Below are 20236 nucleotides of genomic sequence, written 5' to 3'. Positions count from 1 at the left end.
TTCAGGCTGGCCCTGAACTCACCAAGTAGCCCAGGCTGGCCTTGAACTCTCAGTGATCCTCCTGCCTCAGCCTCTGGAGTGCTGGGATTACAGGTATGCACCTCCATACCTGGTTGCCAATCTCCTTGCCATGAGGACCACAGCACAGATCTGCGTCCTGAAGAACTGGCCATTTCACTAGCAGAGAAATGTGATGCAGAGTAGATCCACCGCACCAAGGAAGACACAGTCAGCAGAGGATGTGTGAGCACCAGAACACACCCGGAGCAGGAGACACGAGCTTAATGCTGTCTGAACACATGAGAGATACCAGTCTCTCTCTTTTGGACTCTCAGAAGTACCTAGAGGAGAACTGACAGCCAGTTGCAAAAACGACTGTAACATGGACACTTTGTTAATATCACCATGCTTGCATCTATGGGTCTGTAAAGCCTGAGACATTTGATTAGAGAATGAATAGATGAGGTGAGGCAGGCTTCCCTTGTTTATTCATTAGATATATATTTACTGAGCATCTGTGTGCCACGCACAGTGTGAGATACTGGACATACAAGGGTTTACAAAACACAAACGATCCCTGCCCCATGGAGCTTCTAGTCCGATAGTCACATGACTCAGTTGCCACCATCTGCCCGTGTGCCATTCAGGAAAGGCATGGGATTCACGAGACAGTCTACTAGGAGGGGTTATTTTAGATTAGGGGTCGGAGAAGAACGTGTGAGGAAGTGACATTTTAAAACCAGACCTGAACTCAGAGTTGGCCGGTGAAGGACAGAGGCTGTGCATTCCAGACAGAGGGATGTGCAGGTGTGGGAGATGAGGGACAAATGCTTGTCCATCTGGAGGTTGAAAGGACAGCAGTGGGGCAGAGCTATGACAGCAAAGTGGGCACGGCACCAGAGAAAGCTGGAGAGAGATCCTAGCCAGGATCAGACCCCACAGGAGCTCTTAGGACTTAGGGTTGGAGGTTAAATGTAATGGGAAGGAGAGTGGTGTGATCAGATATATTTGTACAAAGATCACCCTGGTGTGTGTGTGTGTGTGTGTGTGTGTGTGTGTGTGTGTGTGTAGAATGTACTGGACACAACAGGGAAGACAGGGAGAAAGTATGGTGGGTAACACAGTTGTCTGCAAGTGGCTTGAGGGTGGCATGGCTGTGGTGAGGAAGTGGAGGAACTTGAGAAATATTTTTTAAAAGAACTGAGACAATAAAGATTTTTCTCACACTCCATGCTATAGTATAGACACACAGCCACGTTGACTTTAGACAAAGCAACCAGTGAATAGTTTGATTGTGCCCATCCGTCCCTGATGTGGGCTGTTTTGCTTTGGGTTAGGAGAGCTCTTTTATTTTATTTTTTTTCTCTTGAGATAGGCTTTGGGTATTTTCCCAAGGCTGGCCTTGAACTCTTGAGCTGAGGTGGTTTCCTGCCTCAATTATCTGAGCAGTTGGGGCTACAGGCAGGCGCCACTGTGCCTGGTGGGTTAGCAGAGGTCTCGGACACGCCTACCCTTGACTTACTTAGAGCCCCATGTGATGGGCCTCAGTTTTATGTTGAAAGATTTCCTGAGAAAGCTTTCACAACTTCTTCATTAACCTCTGCTTATGTTCAAAATACACAATTACCACCTGGAAGTTCCGCTTGAGTTTCATCGGAATGCTTGCCACTCAAAAAGTTTGTGATTTCCGATGGCGATGATGAGGGGAAAAAAAGTCAGCGGGCTGCCAGATAGGAATGATGTCATGAGGACAGTTGTCAGCTGTGTCTGTCCCAAAGCCAAAGTGATTTCTTCATCAGCAACAGAGGGATGACTGAATATCCCCAGAAAAGGAATCCAGTTAGTTATGTGTGTAGCTGTTTAGCTCACCGCCAAGTTCTTTGCTCTGGAAGCTCCTGGTGTGGGCCCAGGAGCGGTACCTGGGAGCTGCTTAGAAATGCGGGATCGAATTAGCAGTTGCATTTTTTTTAGCACGATCCCTAGGCAGTTTGTAGGCACTTGAAGAGTTGAAAAGCAGCCGCCTTAGATCACTGTGAGGCTGTCTAAAAGTGGGTGGGCAGCGGCAGGTGCCAGATAGTTGACATGCAGGGAGCCTTGGCAGGCCGTTAGGAGAACCCAACTGGTCCATCAGGAACTGGTTTTTCTCTGGAAGTTCCCTGCCCCGAAGCCAGAGACCATCGCAGCCCAAATCAGAGGCAATGTGCTGGCGGCTGGTTATGTGGCTGGTGAGAGGCGCTGGGTGAACACCCCCTTGCTGCTGAGATGCTGGTGGGTAGAAACTGGGGTAGGGATGAGGGGCAGGTGAGCAACCTCTGCCCCCTGATGTGGGCTGTTTTGCTTTGGGTTAGGAGAGCTCTTTTTTTTTCTCTTGAGATAGGATTTGGGTATTCTCCCAAGGCTGGCCTTGAACTCTTGAGCTGAGGTGGTTTCCTGCCTCAGTTATCTGAGCAGTTGGGACTTCAGGCAGGCGCCCACCCGGGCGACCACATCACGCTGCCCACCGCCACACGAGCAGCAGCAGAGGCTGAGGAGGGTTGAGCTTGCACCCTGTGCCGCCCAGTGTGAAGATTTTGGTCTTTGTCTTCTTAGCTTGGTCCCTAAGTGTCTTGCTGTCCTTGGTGGCTTGGGTGATTCTCCCCTGTGTCCTTTTGGACTGAGCTGCTCAGACGAGCAGGGCAAGGCAGTTTTAGCGCCTTAGTAGAAAACACTCCCACACACTCCTACAACGGTCCTCGCTCGAACAGGGCGCCTGGCTCCAGGCATTCTGAGGGCTCTGCCACACCACCCACCTGGTGCTCAGCCTCTTCAGCCCAAGGACCCTTGCCACCACCCCCACCCCGTGTCCTCCCCCAACACACACAGAGACACTGAGGGCAGCCTGGCAAAACAAGGACACTGCCTCGTTACTGCCTTCTTGCAAAGTGTTTCCAGGCACAAGATCTAGACCAGAAGAGAATCATTCGTCTCTGTCTTAACCGGGCCTGGTCCTCCCACAGAACCTGACAAATGGATGAAGTTGGTGGGCTGTTTAAAGCATATGGTTTGCAAATACTGTAACATCAACATTACTTTTGGCTTTTATTTACTGCAATGTTTCACCTCGCACCTAGCACCAAGATAGCTGATGAGGTCCTCTGTGCCTTGGCTCCCTTTCCCCTGCTTCTTTCTCCTCTTGGGGAATCTTGGCTCCTTGCCTTGCTCCAGCCCCCTGCCCCCAAGTTCCCTTCATTTTACTGGTGGCCCAGAGCCTTACTGCGCCTGTCCTCCCTGCCCCGCTTGATCTGTTGCTCCCTTGCCTCCCTCTGCCTCTCCTGTGCTCCATGATCTGCTGAAATGCTCACCTCTTCTCTTCTTCCTGCCTTCGCTTCTAAAGGTTGCAGCTGCTCCTTACTTACACTCTGCTCCCCCAGCCGCTTCCAGGCTATTTTCTCTTCCCTCCCAGTCCCCAGTCCAGAGCCCTTTCTTCTCCTTGGTCTCTAAAGTGAACATGAGGATCAGAGAACTGTAGAATCAGAGTCACAAGGGACAGAGCCGGCGTTACACCGGCAGTCCCTTCTGAGTCAGAAGCACTCTTCTTTTATCATTTGTACTAATGGCTGCTCTTCTGTTCCTCCCTGCAGCAGGAAGGGCTGGGAGAAGGAACAAAGGATTAGGGCCCCCCATGCATCCTCACCGACACCACCCCAACCTTTTCTCTCCTGTCTGAGCACACACACGTGTGTGCACAGAAGCACATGTGTGGACACGCGCAGGCATGTGCACCCACACACTCCTTTGAAGAGTACTGCATGAAGATGTGTGTTCCCAGGCTCCACGAAGGCAAAGCACTTCCTGTCCTGGTCCCTGTTGCCCTCTACCCAGGCTGAGCTGTGCATCACATCCCCAAGATGGGCACTAGGACACACAGTTGTGGTCCGAGGTGTCAAGGAGGGACAGTGGCAGCGTGGTCCCTCTCCTTAGGAGCCACTCTCGGAAATGGGGAATCCAGCAGTGGTTCAGCAGTCCGATGGATCAGGAAGCTCTTTTCAAGCCAGCTCTTGCCCTGGGCCATACTCAGTCCATCAATCCATCTATCGATCCATAGTCAAGGCTCTTGGCTTCTCTCTGGGCCACTGGGCAAGGCAGCTTCAAGCATAGGAAATCAAGAGAGAAAACGAGCAGAGCCCTGCAGAGACACCCTCCAAGCTGTCAAACAGTGACTCTAACATTCTGCATTTTCAGCCAGTGCTTCTCCAAACACTTGACAGAATCCAGGATGCTACTTTCCTTGTAGCTGGGGAAACGGAGGTTATAGCCAAGTAGGCCCCAGGGGATCCGTAAAGAAACCACCCCCACTGCTGCTTCCCAGCCCTGGGCTCCTCTCTCTTCACGTTGGAGATACTCTCCCGTCAGCCACAGGGAAGAAGATTGCTACCCAAGGAGCGTTCACTGGTGGAGGAGAAACGTCTCAACTGGCAGCTGGGAGCCCAGCCTTGCTCTGGCAGCGCCTCTCTTATGTTGCTGCTGCGGTTCTTGCCCCTGCCAGCTTCCTGCTCAGACTTGCTTGGTGCCTGCGGGCCCGGACGGGCTGCTCCTTAATTCTCAATGCAGCAGCGGGAGAACGGGCGGTGAGCTGCCCTGCGAGCCCTCCAGGTGCGTGGGGTGTGCAGGGGAGCCCCAGCGTGCCCCGCCGTGTTCAGCTCCACCCTACTGTTCTTTGGCTGAGGCAGGGGTGTGGACTCTGCTTAGCTGCTCTCTGGGAAAACTCGCAAGCCAGGGAGGAAGTGGGGGAGAGATCAACGACAAAAAAAGTTCTGTATCATCCCGCTGCCTGTGCTTCCCACTTCCCCCACTGCCTTCTGCACACCCCAGAGGAGCAATAAAGAAGCCTGAATATCATTCTCTATCTGTGTTTCCTTTCAGATCAATTAATTAACCAATCCCATTGCCAATAAATACTGTTATAAAATGTGTGCATACATCGGTGAACTTAGAGATGCCGCTCGGCCCCAGCACACTTGTACACTCTATCAGGTATATGTAGTCGTGGGGTCCGGCTCTTGTTCCTTGCTCCCTCTCTTCTGGACAGCTTCAGACAAAAAGCCCCTGGCCCCCAAAGGGTTCATCTCATCATGGGTGCCACGTAGTTGGCTGGGAAGAGGCCCAGTTTGTTGTTCAGCAGGCCGGTCCACCAGAAGGGGTTGGAGCTGTCCAGGACTTCAACCACCTCTCCAGTGCGGAATCCCAGCTCGTCCTCCTCGAGGGCTTCAAAGTCGTACAGTGCCCGGGCCCACCGCACACGCTGTAGGGGGAGCACAGAAATGCTTTGCTGAGCTGCGGCTGGCCCAGGGGCCTTTGGGGCTGCCACTGTTACAGAGAGGGGATCTAAGAGTTCCCCTCAGACCTGGCATGCATGGCCTGAGCATGAAGCTATTGGAACTCCCTGGCTTCTTCTTTTTCTTCACTATGGGAGATTGAACCTAGGGTCTTCCCACTGAACCACATTGAGAAATCTTTTTCTTCATTTTTTTAATGGTGAAACAGTGTCTTGTCAAGTTGCTAAATTGCCCAAGCTGGGCTCGAACTTGGGACTGTCCTGCCTCAGCCTCCCAGAATGCTGAGATTATAGGCATTTGCCAGTACTCTCAGCTTCATTCTTGAGACTCAGGGCTTTTGTTTTGCATATGCTGTGCTGGGGATCAAAGCCAGGGCTTCTTGCATGCTAGGCAAGCCATCTACCACTGAGCTACATCCCCAGCCCCAGAATTGAGAAATTTTACTGACAGAGATATTTCTTTCTAAGGCCTCAAGGGAATCCCTGAGACCTACTGTCTACATCAAAGATGCTATTTTTATTTTCTTCGGGTGACAAACAATGGCAACATGCCCAAAAGAACATCCTTTGAGTTTAGTTTGATCAAGTCCCTAGTCAAGATGGATGACAAGAATAAAGGCCACCAATCTCCTGCTGCCAGAACTAGACACAAGATATATGAGAACAGGGCCGGGCTGACAGCCAGACTGAGAACAACAGCCTGGCGTGGGCTCCCCCGCCCCCCTTCCTGGCTCACGCGCCCACTTACCCCTGCCACTTGGAGCTGGACCGGGTCTGTGTGTCTCCGGTGCATGAGGGCAGCACTCATTTCACTGCCCACGCCCATGCCACAGTGCCCGTCGTTTATGTCCAGGCTGCCTCCACGGCGGTCCTAGAGACATGTGACAGAGGGCCCATCACCCTACTACCAGGGGCATCTCCTACATGCCCCCCACAATCCCTGGCTGATGGAGCAGAGGGGAAGGAGGATGAAGGGACTTAGACTGGGAAGACAAAGATGACGGGGTTTCATTTGTTCAATTAAGAAATACTTAAAAAGGGGAGTCTCATGCTCCCATGTCAGAGGCATGCAATAAATGTGTAAGTTCTTTTTTCTGGTATTAAAAAAAGAAATATTTATGAGGCACTTACCCTATGGCATTGCACCGGACACTAGGGCCATATTGCTGGAAAGAGAAGCCCTCTTCCCCCAGGCGGCTTCCTTTGAAGGGGCCACTACTCATGTGAAATTGATCAGCAAGCAGTCAGAGAGTAGAGAGGTCTGCCTGGGTAAATCAGGGCAGGCTTCAAAGAGAAGGTGGTGCCTGAACTGTGGCTTAAAATGGGAAGAAGACTGGCTGGGGGTGTGGAGCATGCCTGTAATCCCAGCACTCTGGGAGGCTGAGGCAGGAGGATGGAAAGTTCAAGCCCAGCCTGGGCAATTTAACAACTTAGTGAGATCCTGTCTCAAAATAAAAAAATATAAAAGGGTTGGGGATGCAGCTCAGGGGAAAAACCTTGCCTTCAATCCCAGCACCAGACACACACACACACACACACACACACTATGTTTGAGGGAGAGAACTGGCCAGGAAAGGACTCTTCAGGTAGAGGGAACAGCTTATAAAAAGTCACAAAGACAAGCAAGAAAGCGCAGCGAGCCATTCAGGTAGCAAAAGGTGGTGTGGTGCTGCTGAGATGCATGTATGCATGTGTGGAGGGGGCAGGTGGCAGGAGATGAGGCTGGGGGAGTAGATACGGGCAGCTCACAAAAGACTTTGCGTACTCTGCTAAGGAATTTAGGAGTGATGCTATCGGGCTACACTGTCCATCTCAGTAAGCCGCCTGAAATCCCATCTGGAACTTGCAGGAGATAAATAAATAAATAAGCAAGGCTCCATTGTGGGTGCTAATCCTTTTTTTCTTCTCTGCTTATAGATCTCCACAGCCGGATGGGTTAAGGGGCATAAACAGATACGGAGTTCTGCTGATAGGAAAATGAATCAACTATTCACTGAGTCCTCAGAATGAGAGAGAGAGAGAGAGAGAGAGAGAGAGAGAGAGAGAGAGAGAGAGAGTGTGTGTGTGTGTGTGTGTGTGTGTGTGTGTGTGTGTGTGTATTTAGGCAGGGACCCATTCAGTTCATAGATACTTCTTTGCCAAGAGCACTTGCTATGTTTTGACCATCTGATTGGGCAGGGCACAGAATCTCCACGAACGCTGTGAGACCCCATGAGCCCCACCCAGGCCTGAGATGTTGCTCCCCTGCTGTGAGCTTTGGGGAGGCAGATCCTCCTTCCCAACTCACCAGGGACCATTTTGTTCTTTCCAGATACCTGGTTAAAATGCTGATGTTGCAAGTACCGCTGCTGTGGTAGTGGCTGTGGCCCTGGGGTGAAGGGCTGGGGCAGCTGCTGGTGCGGGTGGCACTGGGAGGGAGGCAGAGGTGGGTGATCTGACAGCTTCCGGTTCATCGGAGGCCGAATTTCTTCTCCCACTGCTCCACTGAGGTGTGGGCCTCCCTGGGGCCTCCTGTCCAAATTGTTGCCCCGGTGACCCTGGGAGCGATAACAGAGATGATAATGCAGATCCACCCTCCTCCCATATCTCCCCACCCTTGTGGCAGCTTCTAGACTTTGCTCGCTACCTTTGCACGTAACAGTTCTGCAAGGGACAGCTTCTGGTGAGGGTGGGATAGCTCCAAGAGACTCGCTGGGTGGGACCTCTACATTGTCCAAAGTGGCCTCTGCATTTTCAGATTTTTCCTGGTTTTAGGAGTTCTGGTGTCTGGTTGACAGTTACTCTTTCCATGTGGGGCCCATCCAGTCCATTTCCAGTGGCTTTGTTTTTTCTCTGCGTAATCAAGCTTAAATATTCCATTTTACTGACACAATGCCACCCCTCCTTATCACATTGCCACACTGCTAGACATCCTGCCCTCCAGATAAGCTCGGCTGTTGACTTTGCGTGATTTTGAGCTGTCATTTATAGCCTGGTGATAGAGACCCCAATAGCAACATTCGGGCAGCACCATGGAAACCAGGCCTGCCGCTGGGCATGTTGGGAAGGAGCAAGGCTTTTCTACTTCCTGCTGAAACAACTTGGGAATCAGAAATACTTTATTGTTATTTTTATGTAACAAATAATTACATAAAGCCCTGGGTTTAGTAGATGCCAGCACTTTACAAATATTAACTCACTTAATCCAGTTTAATGCAATTCTCTATTGCCTCTCTTATCTCTAAAAGCACATCCTAGTAAGTTAATACTTCTGTCCATTTCCTGGTTAAAATAATTCACAAAGTTTTGTTAGCCTTTGTTTTCCTTTCTGAACTTCTGTGTGCACTGGGTGGGGACATCCTTTGCTCCTTTGGTTGTAATTGCTTAGTGTTCATTTTTTATTTTTTTTTCTCAGTGTTTAAAACAGCTGGTTGCTTGGAAGGGAGAGGTTTCTTTCCCTCCCCAAAGCTCTTCAAATAATCTGTTCCTAGGACTTGACTATTCTAGTCAAGGCTTCTTCCTATAACATTTGTCTCTTATAACCATGTTTTTTTCCTTTTAGAAACAGTTTATATATATTGCGTGTGCGCACATGTGTGGCCATTCACCTATAGGAGGCAGATTACCACTTGCCGCCTACTGTGAACCAGGTTCTGTGACAGGGCTGTGGCTATATTATATTTAATACCCGCAAGAGCCCAGTGAAGGAGATATTCTTGTTCTATTCTATCATTGAGAAAACTGATACTCAGAAAGTTTTCTTAACTTGAGTAAGTAATATAGGTACTTACTGATTGAATCAGAATTTAATCTGATCAATTTCTTTTTTTTCTTCAACTTTTTTTGAGATGCATTTCTATTGAATAATACTATATTACCAACAATTCCAAGAGCAATAATTCTAGGACTGGTTTTCCCTTCCAGTGTCCCGCTGGTTCCAACCCAAGGCTCTCACAAATCTCCTCCTGTCATCCTGGACCCTTGGCGACTCTAATATCCCTGTTTGTACCCTCGATTCCATCCTCGGGCAGCTCTTGAGCTGGGGCTGCAAACGGTGATGTGGCAATGTCTAAGAATAACAAAATAGTAACACCCCGATAAGAGCTAATATTATGGAATATTTGCAGTGAGATTAGAGATGATGTAGAAGATGTGGGTGCATTATATTCTCTTACTTTCATAACTTCCTGTGAGATGGATGCGTTCTCATCCCCATTTTATGGATGAGAAAATTAAGGATCAGAGAACCTTCCAAAGTCTCATAGCTAGGAAGTGTGAAGCCAGGGTTAAAACTGAGGCCTGACCTCAGAGTTATCTGGCCTTTGAGAATACTCAGTGGACCTGCCCATCAAATGCATTTTCTTGGTGATTTATGTGGGAATCCACACTGCTTGAAATCTCTAGGTCAAGGTTGATTGCTGGGCCAGAAGCATACCTGATCTTCTCGGGCTCTATCCCTCAGGAAGATCTGCTTCTGTTTGGAGATGGAATTTGTCCTGTAGTAGTCCACCAGCTTATTTAGGGACGGAAACTTCTCAGTCCACAGGAAGTAATTACCCTTGTTGTCTCGCATGACCTTGAAGTGTTGAACATCATCCTCGTGTCTGGAGATCAAGGCAAATCCAAGCTGCGTGTTACACAGTAGCCATGTCCCGCCTCCCGGGCTGTTTGCACCAGGGATGGTAGAGTTCTCTTTGGGCAGGAGATGTAGATGTGGATAATTTGCCCATCATTACTGGTCTAGCCAAGCGTTAGCAGGAGGTTTGTGGGAGGGACCACTTGATGCACTGGCTACACGAGAGGGATTTTTACACTAGCAGAAGGTAATCAGATGAGCTGGAATCTCTCTTGGAAAGTGGAGCCAACACTTACCAGAAAAAAAAAAAAAAATCCAAATGCCTTAAAGACCAAGACATCAAAGACCTTTGGATAATGTTTATTTGAAACATGGCAACACCCGAGTCCTGTGCTATGCTAAGTTGGAGGGGTTTACAAGCCCCTGTTATCTTTTTGTTATGAAGACATTACTTTGAATTCTCTTTTCTAAGCCCATAAGCTAGCACTGGCCACTAAGAAGCTGCTCTTTCCCCTAAGGAAGACACATTTTTCCTCTACATAAAGAGGATTTCTTGATCTTAGTTTATATTTTGCATAAGTAAGATCACAAAACATTTTGATATTTGGTGGGAGAAAAAGCACCATAAGGAATTGTAGAGTTTAATTGGGAAAGACCGGGAGATTGTTTAGCCTTACTTGTTCATGTTACAGACAAAGATGCTGAGACTCAGGGAGGTGCAAGGCCTTGGTCAAGGTCACTGTGAGCAACTGGCAGAGTTGAGGCAAGAACCCTGGGTCTCTGATGCCAGCCCACTCAGCTTGCCCTGTTACGCCATGTCGACACGCTAGTTTCTTTTCAGGCAGCACCTTTTGTTACCGGTCTGGAATCAAGTGATAGAGCACATTTGTACCAGGGCTAGAGAAACCAGATTTTATCCATCTAGAAAGGGGGAACTGGGCTTATCAGCCTGTTTTACTCTGTCACCATGTCACTCTGTTTTGGATATAAATTTTATTTTTCTAACATATATATTTATATCTAAAGATACACAGGTACTAAATACTCCTCCCCATCTCCTAGTCACAGAATGCAGAGTGTGAAACATTAACTCTTTCACTTTCATACACTTCAAGAATGGACGTCAGAGGTGCCCCTGATGATCTGAGCTCTTTGGACAGAGAACGACCATTGACTCAAATCCTGAACATCACACAGAAAAGGATAGATGTAACTCAGGAATCCAGATCCCAAAGCCTACTGTTTCAGACCCTTAACAAGTGCTAAGTAATAGAACTATGATAAGTTTTAATACTAAGCCCATGACAGAAAGCAGATATAAAAGTAAATGCAAATGATTTTGCTTTGGACTATATTATGCTATGTTTCTGCAGAAGATATACAGAGATTATGGTAATAATTCCACTAACAAGAGGCTGCAGTGCTTGAACACCAGGACGACTTTGGCAGAAATCAATGCTGACTGCTCTGTAGAATTCATTTCAATCAAGAAAATATAAACCTTAATCCCTAGCTGAAAAGCCAGGATCATAGCCAAAGGCACCAGAGGTGCCCGTCAATCTAACAAATTGCTCGGTCCAGTTTATAATTTGGGTCCTTAAGGAACAAGTTTGATTTGTTAGGTTTACTAACAGAGCAAAATTTCATTAATTAAGACCTAATACATTTAGATTTTGTGATACTTTAATTTTAGCTTAAGCTGATGCTTGCCATCACCCAAACTATAGAAAAGAAAGTTTTAGTTCAAGAAACTTAAGAGTTCAAGCAAAATTATACTGGTACTGCTAAAGAGACCAAGCTAGCCAGAGGAGGTGGGACATGCCTTTAAAGCCTCTCAGGAGGCTGAGACAGAAGGAGCTCATTATTTGTAAGTCCTTCTTCTTTACATTCAAAAATATCCATTCTTTCTAAATAGTGAAGTGGTCACAGCCTATGACCTGAGGTTGGATTTCTGTACTTGAAGCAGTAAAGCTTCACACATTTTAATACTGTTGAATAGTCCAGACCAGCATTCCCTGCCAGGGAACTGAATAGGTTGTCAGCTGTACAGGTTGTCAGCTCCATTTCTTTTACTTTCATATGTGATTGGTCACCAAGTCTGACTTGCAATCCCTCATCTGCTGACCACATGCTCTGTGTTCAGACCTCAGGCCTCTCAGTTGGGGGCTGTGTCATGCTTATGCCTAGACTGAGTCACTTCCTCCCTTGGTTGCACAGGAGTGACATTTTGCAGTTGGAGTTACAGTTCCCCCACCTGGCCCTCCTCTGCTGTGTTCTATTGTTCTCGGTTTCACTGCACCAGAATGTGTTGAAGCCTGTTTGCTTTCTGCTCAGCTACACAACACCCAACAGCAGTGACATGGGATTTCTACTTTTCTCTGACCCGTCTGCAACCACACATCAGTAGTAATAGAAAAGGTTAAGATTTAAACCCCTGATGAGTATGGTCAAGTGGAGCTCTCCTTTCTTTGCTTCTCCCCTCCTCCCTTCCACAAATATGCCTCGATCACCTACACTGTGGCAGGCTCTGGGATGAGCACAAAGATGAAGTAGATAAAATCCTGCCCTCCCGGAAGCACCTGGGTGAGAGGGAGAGGCAGACAAATGTACATGTGTAGACTTTTGGACACAAGCCAATATACTAAGGGTTATGGATGCACATTCTGGGAAGGAAGTGGGCAGCAGCAAGGTTGATAAAACGTCAGTGTGCTCGGTCACTTTAGTCACCATGGCTCCGATTACTGGGGATGTTGGAGAAGTCATCTCCGGGCTTCAGCAATCTGGGCATTTAGAGGCTGGGAAGGGTCAGGGTGGTGTTGGGAGTGGCCAGTACCTGACGGAGATGGAGAAGTCCCCTGGGGAGCTCTGGCTGGCCCGGATGATGAAGAAACCAACCTCCTTGCCCATAAGTAAGTTCTCTGCCTGGTGTCTCGAGAGGCCTTCGTGAAACCACCTACCAGGGAAGATAGGACAAGAGGACCTTGATGAGATGCATGATGATGAGGAGGAAGCCAGAAGAGGTGACCCGGGAAAGGGAGGCTGGGGACCTGTTCAGTATGGAGCAGACAGACTGACCTAAGGGGTGGGGGTGGGGTGGGGAATCCAGGTGCTTTCTGAAACCCAACAAAAGCTCCAGTAGTTTTCAGGAAAAGCCAGTGTGTGTTCCTCCTGACTCGCCCTCCTTTGTTCCTTCCCTCTAGGAGAACGCTCTCTCCAGCCTGGAAAACTTGAATCACGGAAATGTGCCACTGCACCAAAACGAGGCCGTGTGGGAGTGACTCACTGCGGGAAGCAGCCGCCTGCCCGAGCAGCTGTGTGAGGGAGGGCACAGAACTTCAGGACAGATGATGCGCAGAGAAGGGGCCGCTGTAGGCACTGGGGATCGGGGCAGCTGGCTGGGTAGCACCTGGGACACTTACTCCAGGCCAACACGTCAGTGGCCCAGAGACCACCCCAGGGGGCGCTAGAGGACAATGACAGCCCCGGGGGCTACCCGGGCTGCGTGGAGTAGGTGGGAGCTCTGCTCAGAGTTCAGGTCAGAGGTGCGAGGCACCCAGGGGGTCATGTGCACGATGAGAGAGGAGTCAGACCGGCAGCATTTGGTGAGCAGCATCTACATGGGCAGCTCCTTCGGATTCCCTTGTGGACGATTCCTTATACTCTCCCCCACCCCCAAATCCAAGCTGGAAAATCATCTTTACCATGGAAAAGAAGAAACAAGAGACTGGATTTTCCGAAGTGCCATACGAGTGTCGGGTTCTGTCTGGAATGTTGCTGCACACAGCGTGGTGGGTGTGAAAAAGTCAAATGCTTACGCAGGACAAGACAAAGAGCAGCCACAGCTGCAGGCAGGAGGTCAGAAACCTCCCTCAACCACAGAAAAGCAAAATGAGTGTTTGCAGTCACTCAGTGGCCAAAGGTGGGACAGTAGCACACAGCTTCAAGGTGGCTGCACTAATTGCTGCCACCAGGAGGCTAATACATTGTCTTTTTTTTTTTTTTTTTTTTGAGACAGGGTCTCATTATGTAATGCAGGCTGGCCTTGAGTTCACTATGTAGCCCAGGTTGGCCTTAAACTTGCAATCCTTCTGCCTCAGCCTCCCAAATCCTGGATTACCGCAGCCAGAGCTCAAAGAAAACATTTCATAAGAGGTAACAACAGGTAGTTAGGGGGCTTTAGAAAATATATTTGTTCTTGAACTGGATTTGGATGTGATTTTTTTTTTCAAAACTTCCCCAAATGTCCACATACTATGTATTAGTGGCCAGAGTTTTAATATTCTGTGTCATTCTGAAACTCCTCATTTAGCAGTTTTTATTGAACATCTACCATTGTGCCAGACCCTCTTCTGGGCACCAGTGGGCAGAACAGACAAGTCACCCCACTGTTAGGGAACTGATACTCTGCGGGGAGGGCTGGGGAGCTATATAATGTACAACAGAATAATCAAATACGTGGTATTCCAGGGGATAAGTACCGAAGAGAAATGAAAACTAGGAGGAGGAACAGGGTATGGGGAGTCATTTAAAATATATGATGAAAAAGACCTCACTGAGAGGGGACATTCTAAACCCAAAGGAGGGCAGGGGGATGGAGAGGACCCAGCAAAGGAGCCAAGGAGGAGCAGCCAGTGAGGTGGGGAGACCACAGGGCAGGGCAGGAGGAAGGGTGGCCCTTGGGTGTCAGTGGGAAGGAGAGATCCCCAGGTCCTGAGGCACAGAGACGACTGCTAAGGGTGGACCACTGAGACTTGTATTTCACCGTGACCTTGGCAGGAAAGTTTAGAAGGAGTGCTGGGGTGTTCCACAGAGACAAGGAGGTGAGGAGCAGGAAATACTGCACACCAACAAACCTTATGAAGAAATGAAGTAGGAGTCGGAAGGGATTGGGGATTAAGAGTTTCTCCTTTGCTGACTTTTTTTGGTAACAGGAGAGGATTGCAGCATGTGTGCTTGCTAGTGGGAAAGATCCAGCAGAAAGGGAAAGAGAGTGGATGTGGGAGAGAGGAGACAATTTCTGCTAGAAGCAGTGACAGTTCCTTCCAGACCGCTGCAGGAAGGCAGAGTGTCTGAGCGCAGTTGCAGAGGTGGTAGATGTGGCCCGGGTGGGGAGACTCAGGGTGAAGGAAGGGATCAAGGGCCAAGGGATCTCTTCTGGTGGTTGGGTTCCATTGTGCAGAGTACTAGAAGCAAGACCGAAGGGTGAAAGGGAGGTGGGGGAGGGGCTGGAGCACAGGGAAGGTGCGAATGAAGGGGTCATCCAGTCAAGATCAGCGGTCACTCTTCTGGCTCAGTACTGGCTGACTGACAGCCACGCTCTGCACCTCAGTGCAGTCATCATACCGCGCTGGTTTTCTAACAAACCTTTGCTCTTTAGGCTGGCCCCTGGCTCTGAGACAAGATTAGATTTCTATCTAATCCTTGTGGTCAATTCTTGAGACTAGAGACTCAATCTCGGTGTTTCACTTCCTCTTTCTGGAGGGAATTTCCTCCTTCCCCCTCCTGACTTCTCTCACTGGGGCTAGCCTGCTTTAAGGAAGGAGTGTCTATCAGCCCATCTCTGGTTAGGGCGGAAGGTAAGGCTGAAAGATAATGGAGAAGCACCTTGAACAGTGGCTTTAGGAGTGGGGTGGCCAACAGCGCCCCCTTTGGAACTTTCAGGAACTCTGCAATCTCAATCATTATAGGTGACTTCAATTTATGAACTTATTTTATAAAAACTCCAAGTAGGTAATACATGCACATGGTACGAACGTCAAAAGGGAATGAAATGAAATGCAAATCTTCCACCCACCCCTGGCCTTCCGCTGTGTGGCTCCGGAGGCTCTGGAGGGAGACCTCCAGAGACCACGGGTTTTGACGGTAACTTGGGTATGCCTGGATAATTTTAGTGACGACTGAAAAAAGTAAGGGGAGTGCATGTGGACAGAACAACCTCAGCAGGCTGGAAATACTTACTCAGGAAACTGGATGTCTATAAAATTTTTGGGTACATATCCTTCCTGGCTCCCAAGCTCCGCCTTGAACCACTCCTCTTGGTTACTTAAGATCTACAGAAGAGAACAAGACAAAGATACTGCAGGGAGAACATCAAAAAAGTAAGAGAAGGGGGCTCTAGGGCAAAGAACATCCTTTTGGACTTAGAGGAAGCTTTTCTGGGACATATTTAATGACAGCTGCTGTTACCTCATCAGGGGAGGGAGGAATGCCACTCACTCCTGCCACCCCTCCAGAGCTTGGCCTTCCAGAACTAGCATTTGGGGCCTGCCCTGAATCCCTTTCTCCTTCTTTTTGGAAATTTGTTCCGGATCTCAGCGGTACCTTCAGCTCCTCATTTGGGAAGATGGTGGGAAGGCAAGAATGGAGTCTTCTTCTCTTTCAAGAAACTTTTGGAGATTTAATTTTTTTCATGCACATAGATTCAAATGTAGACATCCAAGGGGACCAGCTTTGAAAACAGTAACTGTTTTTGTTCACACTCTGCATTTCGCAAATAGTTGGGACAGGATTCAAGATACTCGGGATGCCTTTTGTAAACTTGCTTCTGGAGCCAGTAAAATCAAAAGTTTAGTTCTGTTACTACATGGTTCTATCCTGACTGTCACCCTGCAAGTTGTCACCTACCTCGGTTACCCATATTACTCACCACACTTGGCTCCAGGCTTCTAGCTATTTCAGAAAGCGAGATTCACCGTTGAAAAAAAAATATTTGCCGCCCCCACTGAGAATGTTTCTAATGTATGTGACATAGATCTGAACAATAATTCTTTTTGGTGTGTGTGGGGAGTGCCGGGAATTGAATTAAGGACCTCACGCTTGCCAGGCAGGTGCTGCGCTACTGAGCTAAATCCCTGGCCCCATAAACAATAACTCTAAGGAGGATGGGAAGCAGAAGATGAACCTTGATGTTACCAGTGAACCCCTGAAATAACCATCCAGGAGCCCCCCTACTTCTGGACTTGGAAAAATAATAACTGTTTCTTGTTTAAGCCATTTTTAGCTTCTGTTTCTTGTAGCTGAAAAACCCTAATGGCTCCAAGTACTAAGGTCGAGGGGAAAGCAGAAGATGGACAGGAAAGACTACCTGGAAGAGAGGCCATCTGCACAGGCAGTGAGCTATTCGGTGAAGTCAGACGGCAAAGGAACCACTTCTAGGACACACAAAAGGCGGCACCTTCTGAGAACTGTGTCTCAGTATGGCTGGAGTTTCAATTGTGAAACCAGGAGTAGGTAAAGGGGAAGTTAGCAGCAACCAGGGCCTTGGGACGCATGTTGAGGAGTTTGGATTTTCTCTTGATGTTGAGGGGGAGCCATGAAAAGATTTGAGGCAGGAATATAGCAGTAAGAAGGAGAGGGAAGAAAGCGGTCTGTACCGGGGTGTAGAGGAGTTGGAGGTGAGGTAAGCGAGGGGAGGGACTAGAGGAAGGTGAGTGTAGCCCCTTGGACAAGAAGAGATGACTTCCGATCGTACTCGGGTGAATTAGAGTTGAATTCAACTAGGAAGAGAAGCCCAATGAGCCGGTGATGTGTGTGCTGGACTCAGGAGAGTGGTGGGGGCTGGGGGCGGGGTCTAGAGTCATCCAAAAGCGGGTAGAGTTGGAACCGTGGGTCCCAGGGGTTTCTTCCTCCCAGAGAAAAAGCCGGGAAGAGAACTGCAGAGAGCTACATGCAATTATGAAGAGAAGCAATGAGAGAAGCAATGATGACCTAGTTCTAACATCACTCCTGAGGTGGGAGAAAGCAGAGAGCGTTGAGTGTGGAACGAGAAGACCTCATTTCTAGCTCGGCTCTGTCACTAGCTGTGTGACGCTAGACAAGTGAATTAGCCATCTGGAAAACGGGGAAAAATAACCCCCAGCACCTCACAGAGCTGACGCGAGGGTCAAATGAGTCCTGGTACCAGAAAGTCATTCCAAAAGCAGATATTCTTTTTTAAAAATATAATTCTGTCAAATATGATATCCTTGTGTGGGAGAACTCCAGCTCTGAAGGACATGGAAGGGATTGTACGTTCTTTAAAGCATGACATGCGTATGTTTTGAGTGTGCTCATTTGTTCTGAAGAAATAAAAGCGTGTCCCATATTTGAGTTTGAGAACTGCTGAGAACAGGAAACTTCATAGTTCCTTACATCAGATGTGACTGTTGGTCTCACTAAGGATGTGTGGGTATGTGCATGCTGGAGTGGTGACGGGGAAGCAGAATATCTAGGTCAAAGGAAGAGCTAGGAAATGCAGCAGCAGCACCTTACATCCCGTTGAGCAACATGTGAACATTTCCCTCGGTGCCATCACTCCTGGGTTCACAACTTTCGAATCCCTTTCTCCCAAACACAGCGTTTGGCCAGGGTAGCAAATGTCAAATCCAAAGGTGAGGTGGAAGGGGTCATTTGGAAATTGGCTTATTATGGTATTAACTGCACTTTGTACTTTGTTCTCTGACCTGAACTAGCTGTAATTTTAGTAGTCAAGGCTCAGACCCACCTAACCACCTCCTTTAGAAACAGATTATCCCCTAATGCCGGCCATTTGTCTCCACCACCTGGTGCTTTCTCTGCCTGCGATTGTGTTTTCAGAGAGCTGAATTTACAGGCTTTTTGTGGTGTGTAAAAGGCAAGATCTTAAAAAAAAAAAAAAAAAAACCCAACTCATTTTCTGTAAAGAAAAGTATTTGGGGGGGTTTCCTACAGCCGTTGAATGCCCAGAGCCTTGTGACTTCCTGTTCTTCTCATCTCTCCATCGATTCAGTTCTCCCTATCTCTTTATCCGTCACGTAAACCCAAGCAAGGAGTTCAGCTTAACCCCAAGAAGTCTTGCACTGAAATTACTGTATCTTACTTCTTAAAATGTTCCCTAGGAGAATAATTTTCTGGGTTACATGGCCTGAGAATAAGATAGACGTGGGAAGAGAAAGACCAAAAGTACATCTGGAAAAAAATTTAAAATTGGGTAGAATTACAGCTCTTAGAGGTATAGCACAAATCCAAAGTATTGAGGAAGTTAATTATATAGGATTAACTCTTGGTGCTTTTGGGTCACTGTTTTAGAAGAAAGAAAGGGGGTTGGATCGGACACATTATTGAAGTGAGTAGAAATGGATGAGCTCAAGAGATATTTTTCTAAGTGACTGGCAAATTTCAAAGGCAGATTCCAATGTAAACCTGGTGCTGTGTGTAGCTACAGGTATGGAGGTTTGTGATAGGAACATGAAAAGTTGGGTTCCTGGCTTTCCAAATGTTTCTCTCAGGAAATGAAATCATTTGGCAGGGGTTCCCTGGCCACCATCTTGTTTATCATTCTGTGCAGATCAACACCTACTAAGCACCTGCAGCTTGTACCCAGGTGCTGGGAATACAGAGATGAATAAGCCCAGGGCTTGCACTTTGAGAAACTTATAGTCTGGAGAAGTTGGTTGTTGGTGAGGTAGCCAGACTTGTTATTATACTTTCCTAATGAAAATCTGTTTACTCTTAGCACCAAAGGGCGAACAAGAGAAAACGGTACCCCAAAGTGAATTGCTGGGGCATTTAAGAAATGGCTTGGAAAATGATTGTGAGGACTCTGTGTGTGTTTCCTATCTCAGGATGGGAGGGGCTGACACTGTAGTTGTAGCTAGGGAGCAATGACACAGGCATTAATGGCCATCATTTGACATTTTGGGAGCTCAGTCACATGCTCTGCATTTTTATCTTTACCGCTAATAGCTGTAATGGGCAGAATTTGAAAAGAGGGGAGGGGTTGGCTTTCGTGTGGAATTCTAAACGAGCGTGCAGAAATGCAATTTAGCAATTCAAAAAAATGCACACTGGGTAAACTATTTGGGGCCGTGACTTGTGTTAGATGCTGGGAAGACACAAAAAATGCACCCGGCATGCTCTGCTCTCAGGGAGCTCACCAGTAGAAGAATCCACCACTCACTCATCCGTCAAATACTGGGGAGGGCTGACTTTCTGCTACTGGAGACCCTGAAGCAGACAGAGGCCCTTCTTTTACAGAAGTTAGTGAGTGGATAGCCAACATGGACGTGGGCAGTTAGGAGCCCACAGGGTAAGAGCACAGTGAGAGATGGAGCATAGAGGCCCAGCCTGACTATATATGTAGCTGTCAGGTGAGGCAAGATCATGAGTGCCTCTTAATGAAGTGTGGGTGTGAAATGCTGGAGAACAGCTGAAGAGGGAGGAATTATTTTGCTGGGTGGTAAGGAAAGGGGAAGTTCAGTGAAGGTTCCTTGGCATAGGTGATCAGATACTGTATGTGTGTGTGGGAAATGGTGCTCAGAGTCTAGGGGAGAGCCTGGACAGGATGGTGTGTATGTTGCAGTGGAACTTGGGGCCATTATGTACACAAAGATGCATGTGAGCATGATGAG

At 48.1% G+C, this 20236-nt stretch overlaps 1 protein-coding gene and 1 long non-coding RNA gene across 5 annotated transcripts in view; one reads left to right on the top strand and one right to left on the bottom strand.

Moving 5' to 3' along the window:
- Positions 1-4878, top strand: part of LOC106147968 — a 9301-nt gene extending 4423 nt beyond the window's left edge. The window contains exon 2 of the long non-coding RNA XR_001233021.1: positions 3621-4878. This is a non-coding gene — a long non-coding RNA (uncharacterized LOC106147968). The remainder of the gene's footprint in view (positions 1-3620) is intronic.
- The window catches only part of Grap2 (GRB2-related adaptor protein 2), a 66638-nt gene continuing 46863 nt past the window's right edge, over positions 462-20236 (bottom strand). For all 4 annotated transcript variants that reach the window (XM_005379304.2, XM_005379302.2, XM_013511605.1 and 1 more), the window contains 6 exons: positions 15828-15919; positions 12703-12822; positions 9729-9897; positions 7630-7851; positions 6063-6185; positions 462-5281 (listed from right to left, as the gene is read on the bottom strand). In XM_005379304.2, the coding sequence (XP_005379361.1) occupies positions 5102-5281; positions 6063-6185; positions 7630-7851; positions 9729-9897; positions 12703-12822; positions 15828-15919 (906 nt within the window). In that variant the 3' untranslated portion in view covers positions 462-5101. The remainder of the gene's footprint in view (positions 5282-6062; positions 6186-7629; positions 7852-9728; positions 9898-12702; positions 12823-15827; positions 15920-20236) is intronic.

This window comes from Chinchilla lanigera, unplaced genomic scaffold (assembly GCF_000276665.1).
Source record: "Chinchilla lanigera isolate Chin_1 unplaced genomic scaffold, ChiLan1.0 scaffold00012, whole genome shotgun sequence".
NCBI lineage: Eukaryota > Metazoa > Chordata > Mammalia > Rodentia > Chinchillidae > Chinchilla > Chinchilla lanigera.
Note: the sequence above shows the minus strand (reverse complement) of the source record. Positions and strands in the feature narration are given on the sequence as shown.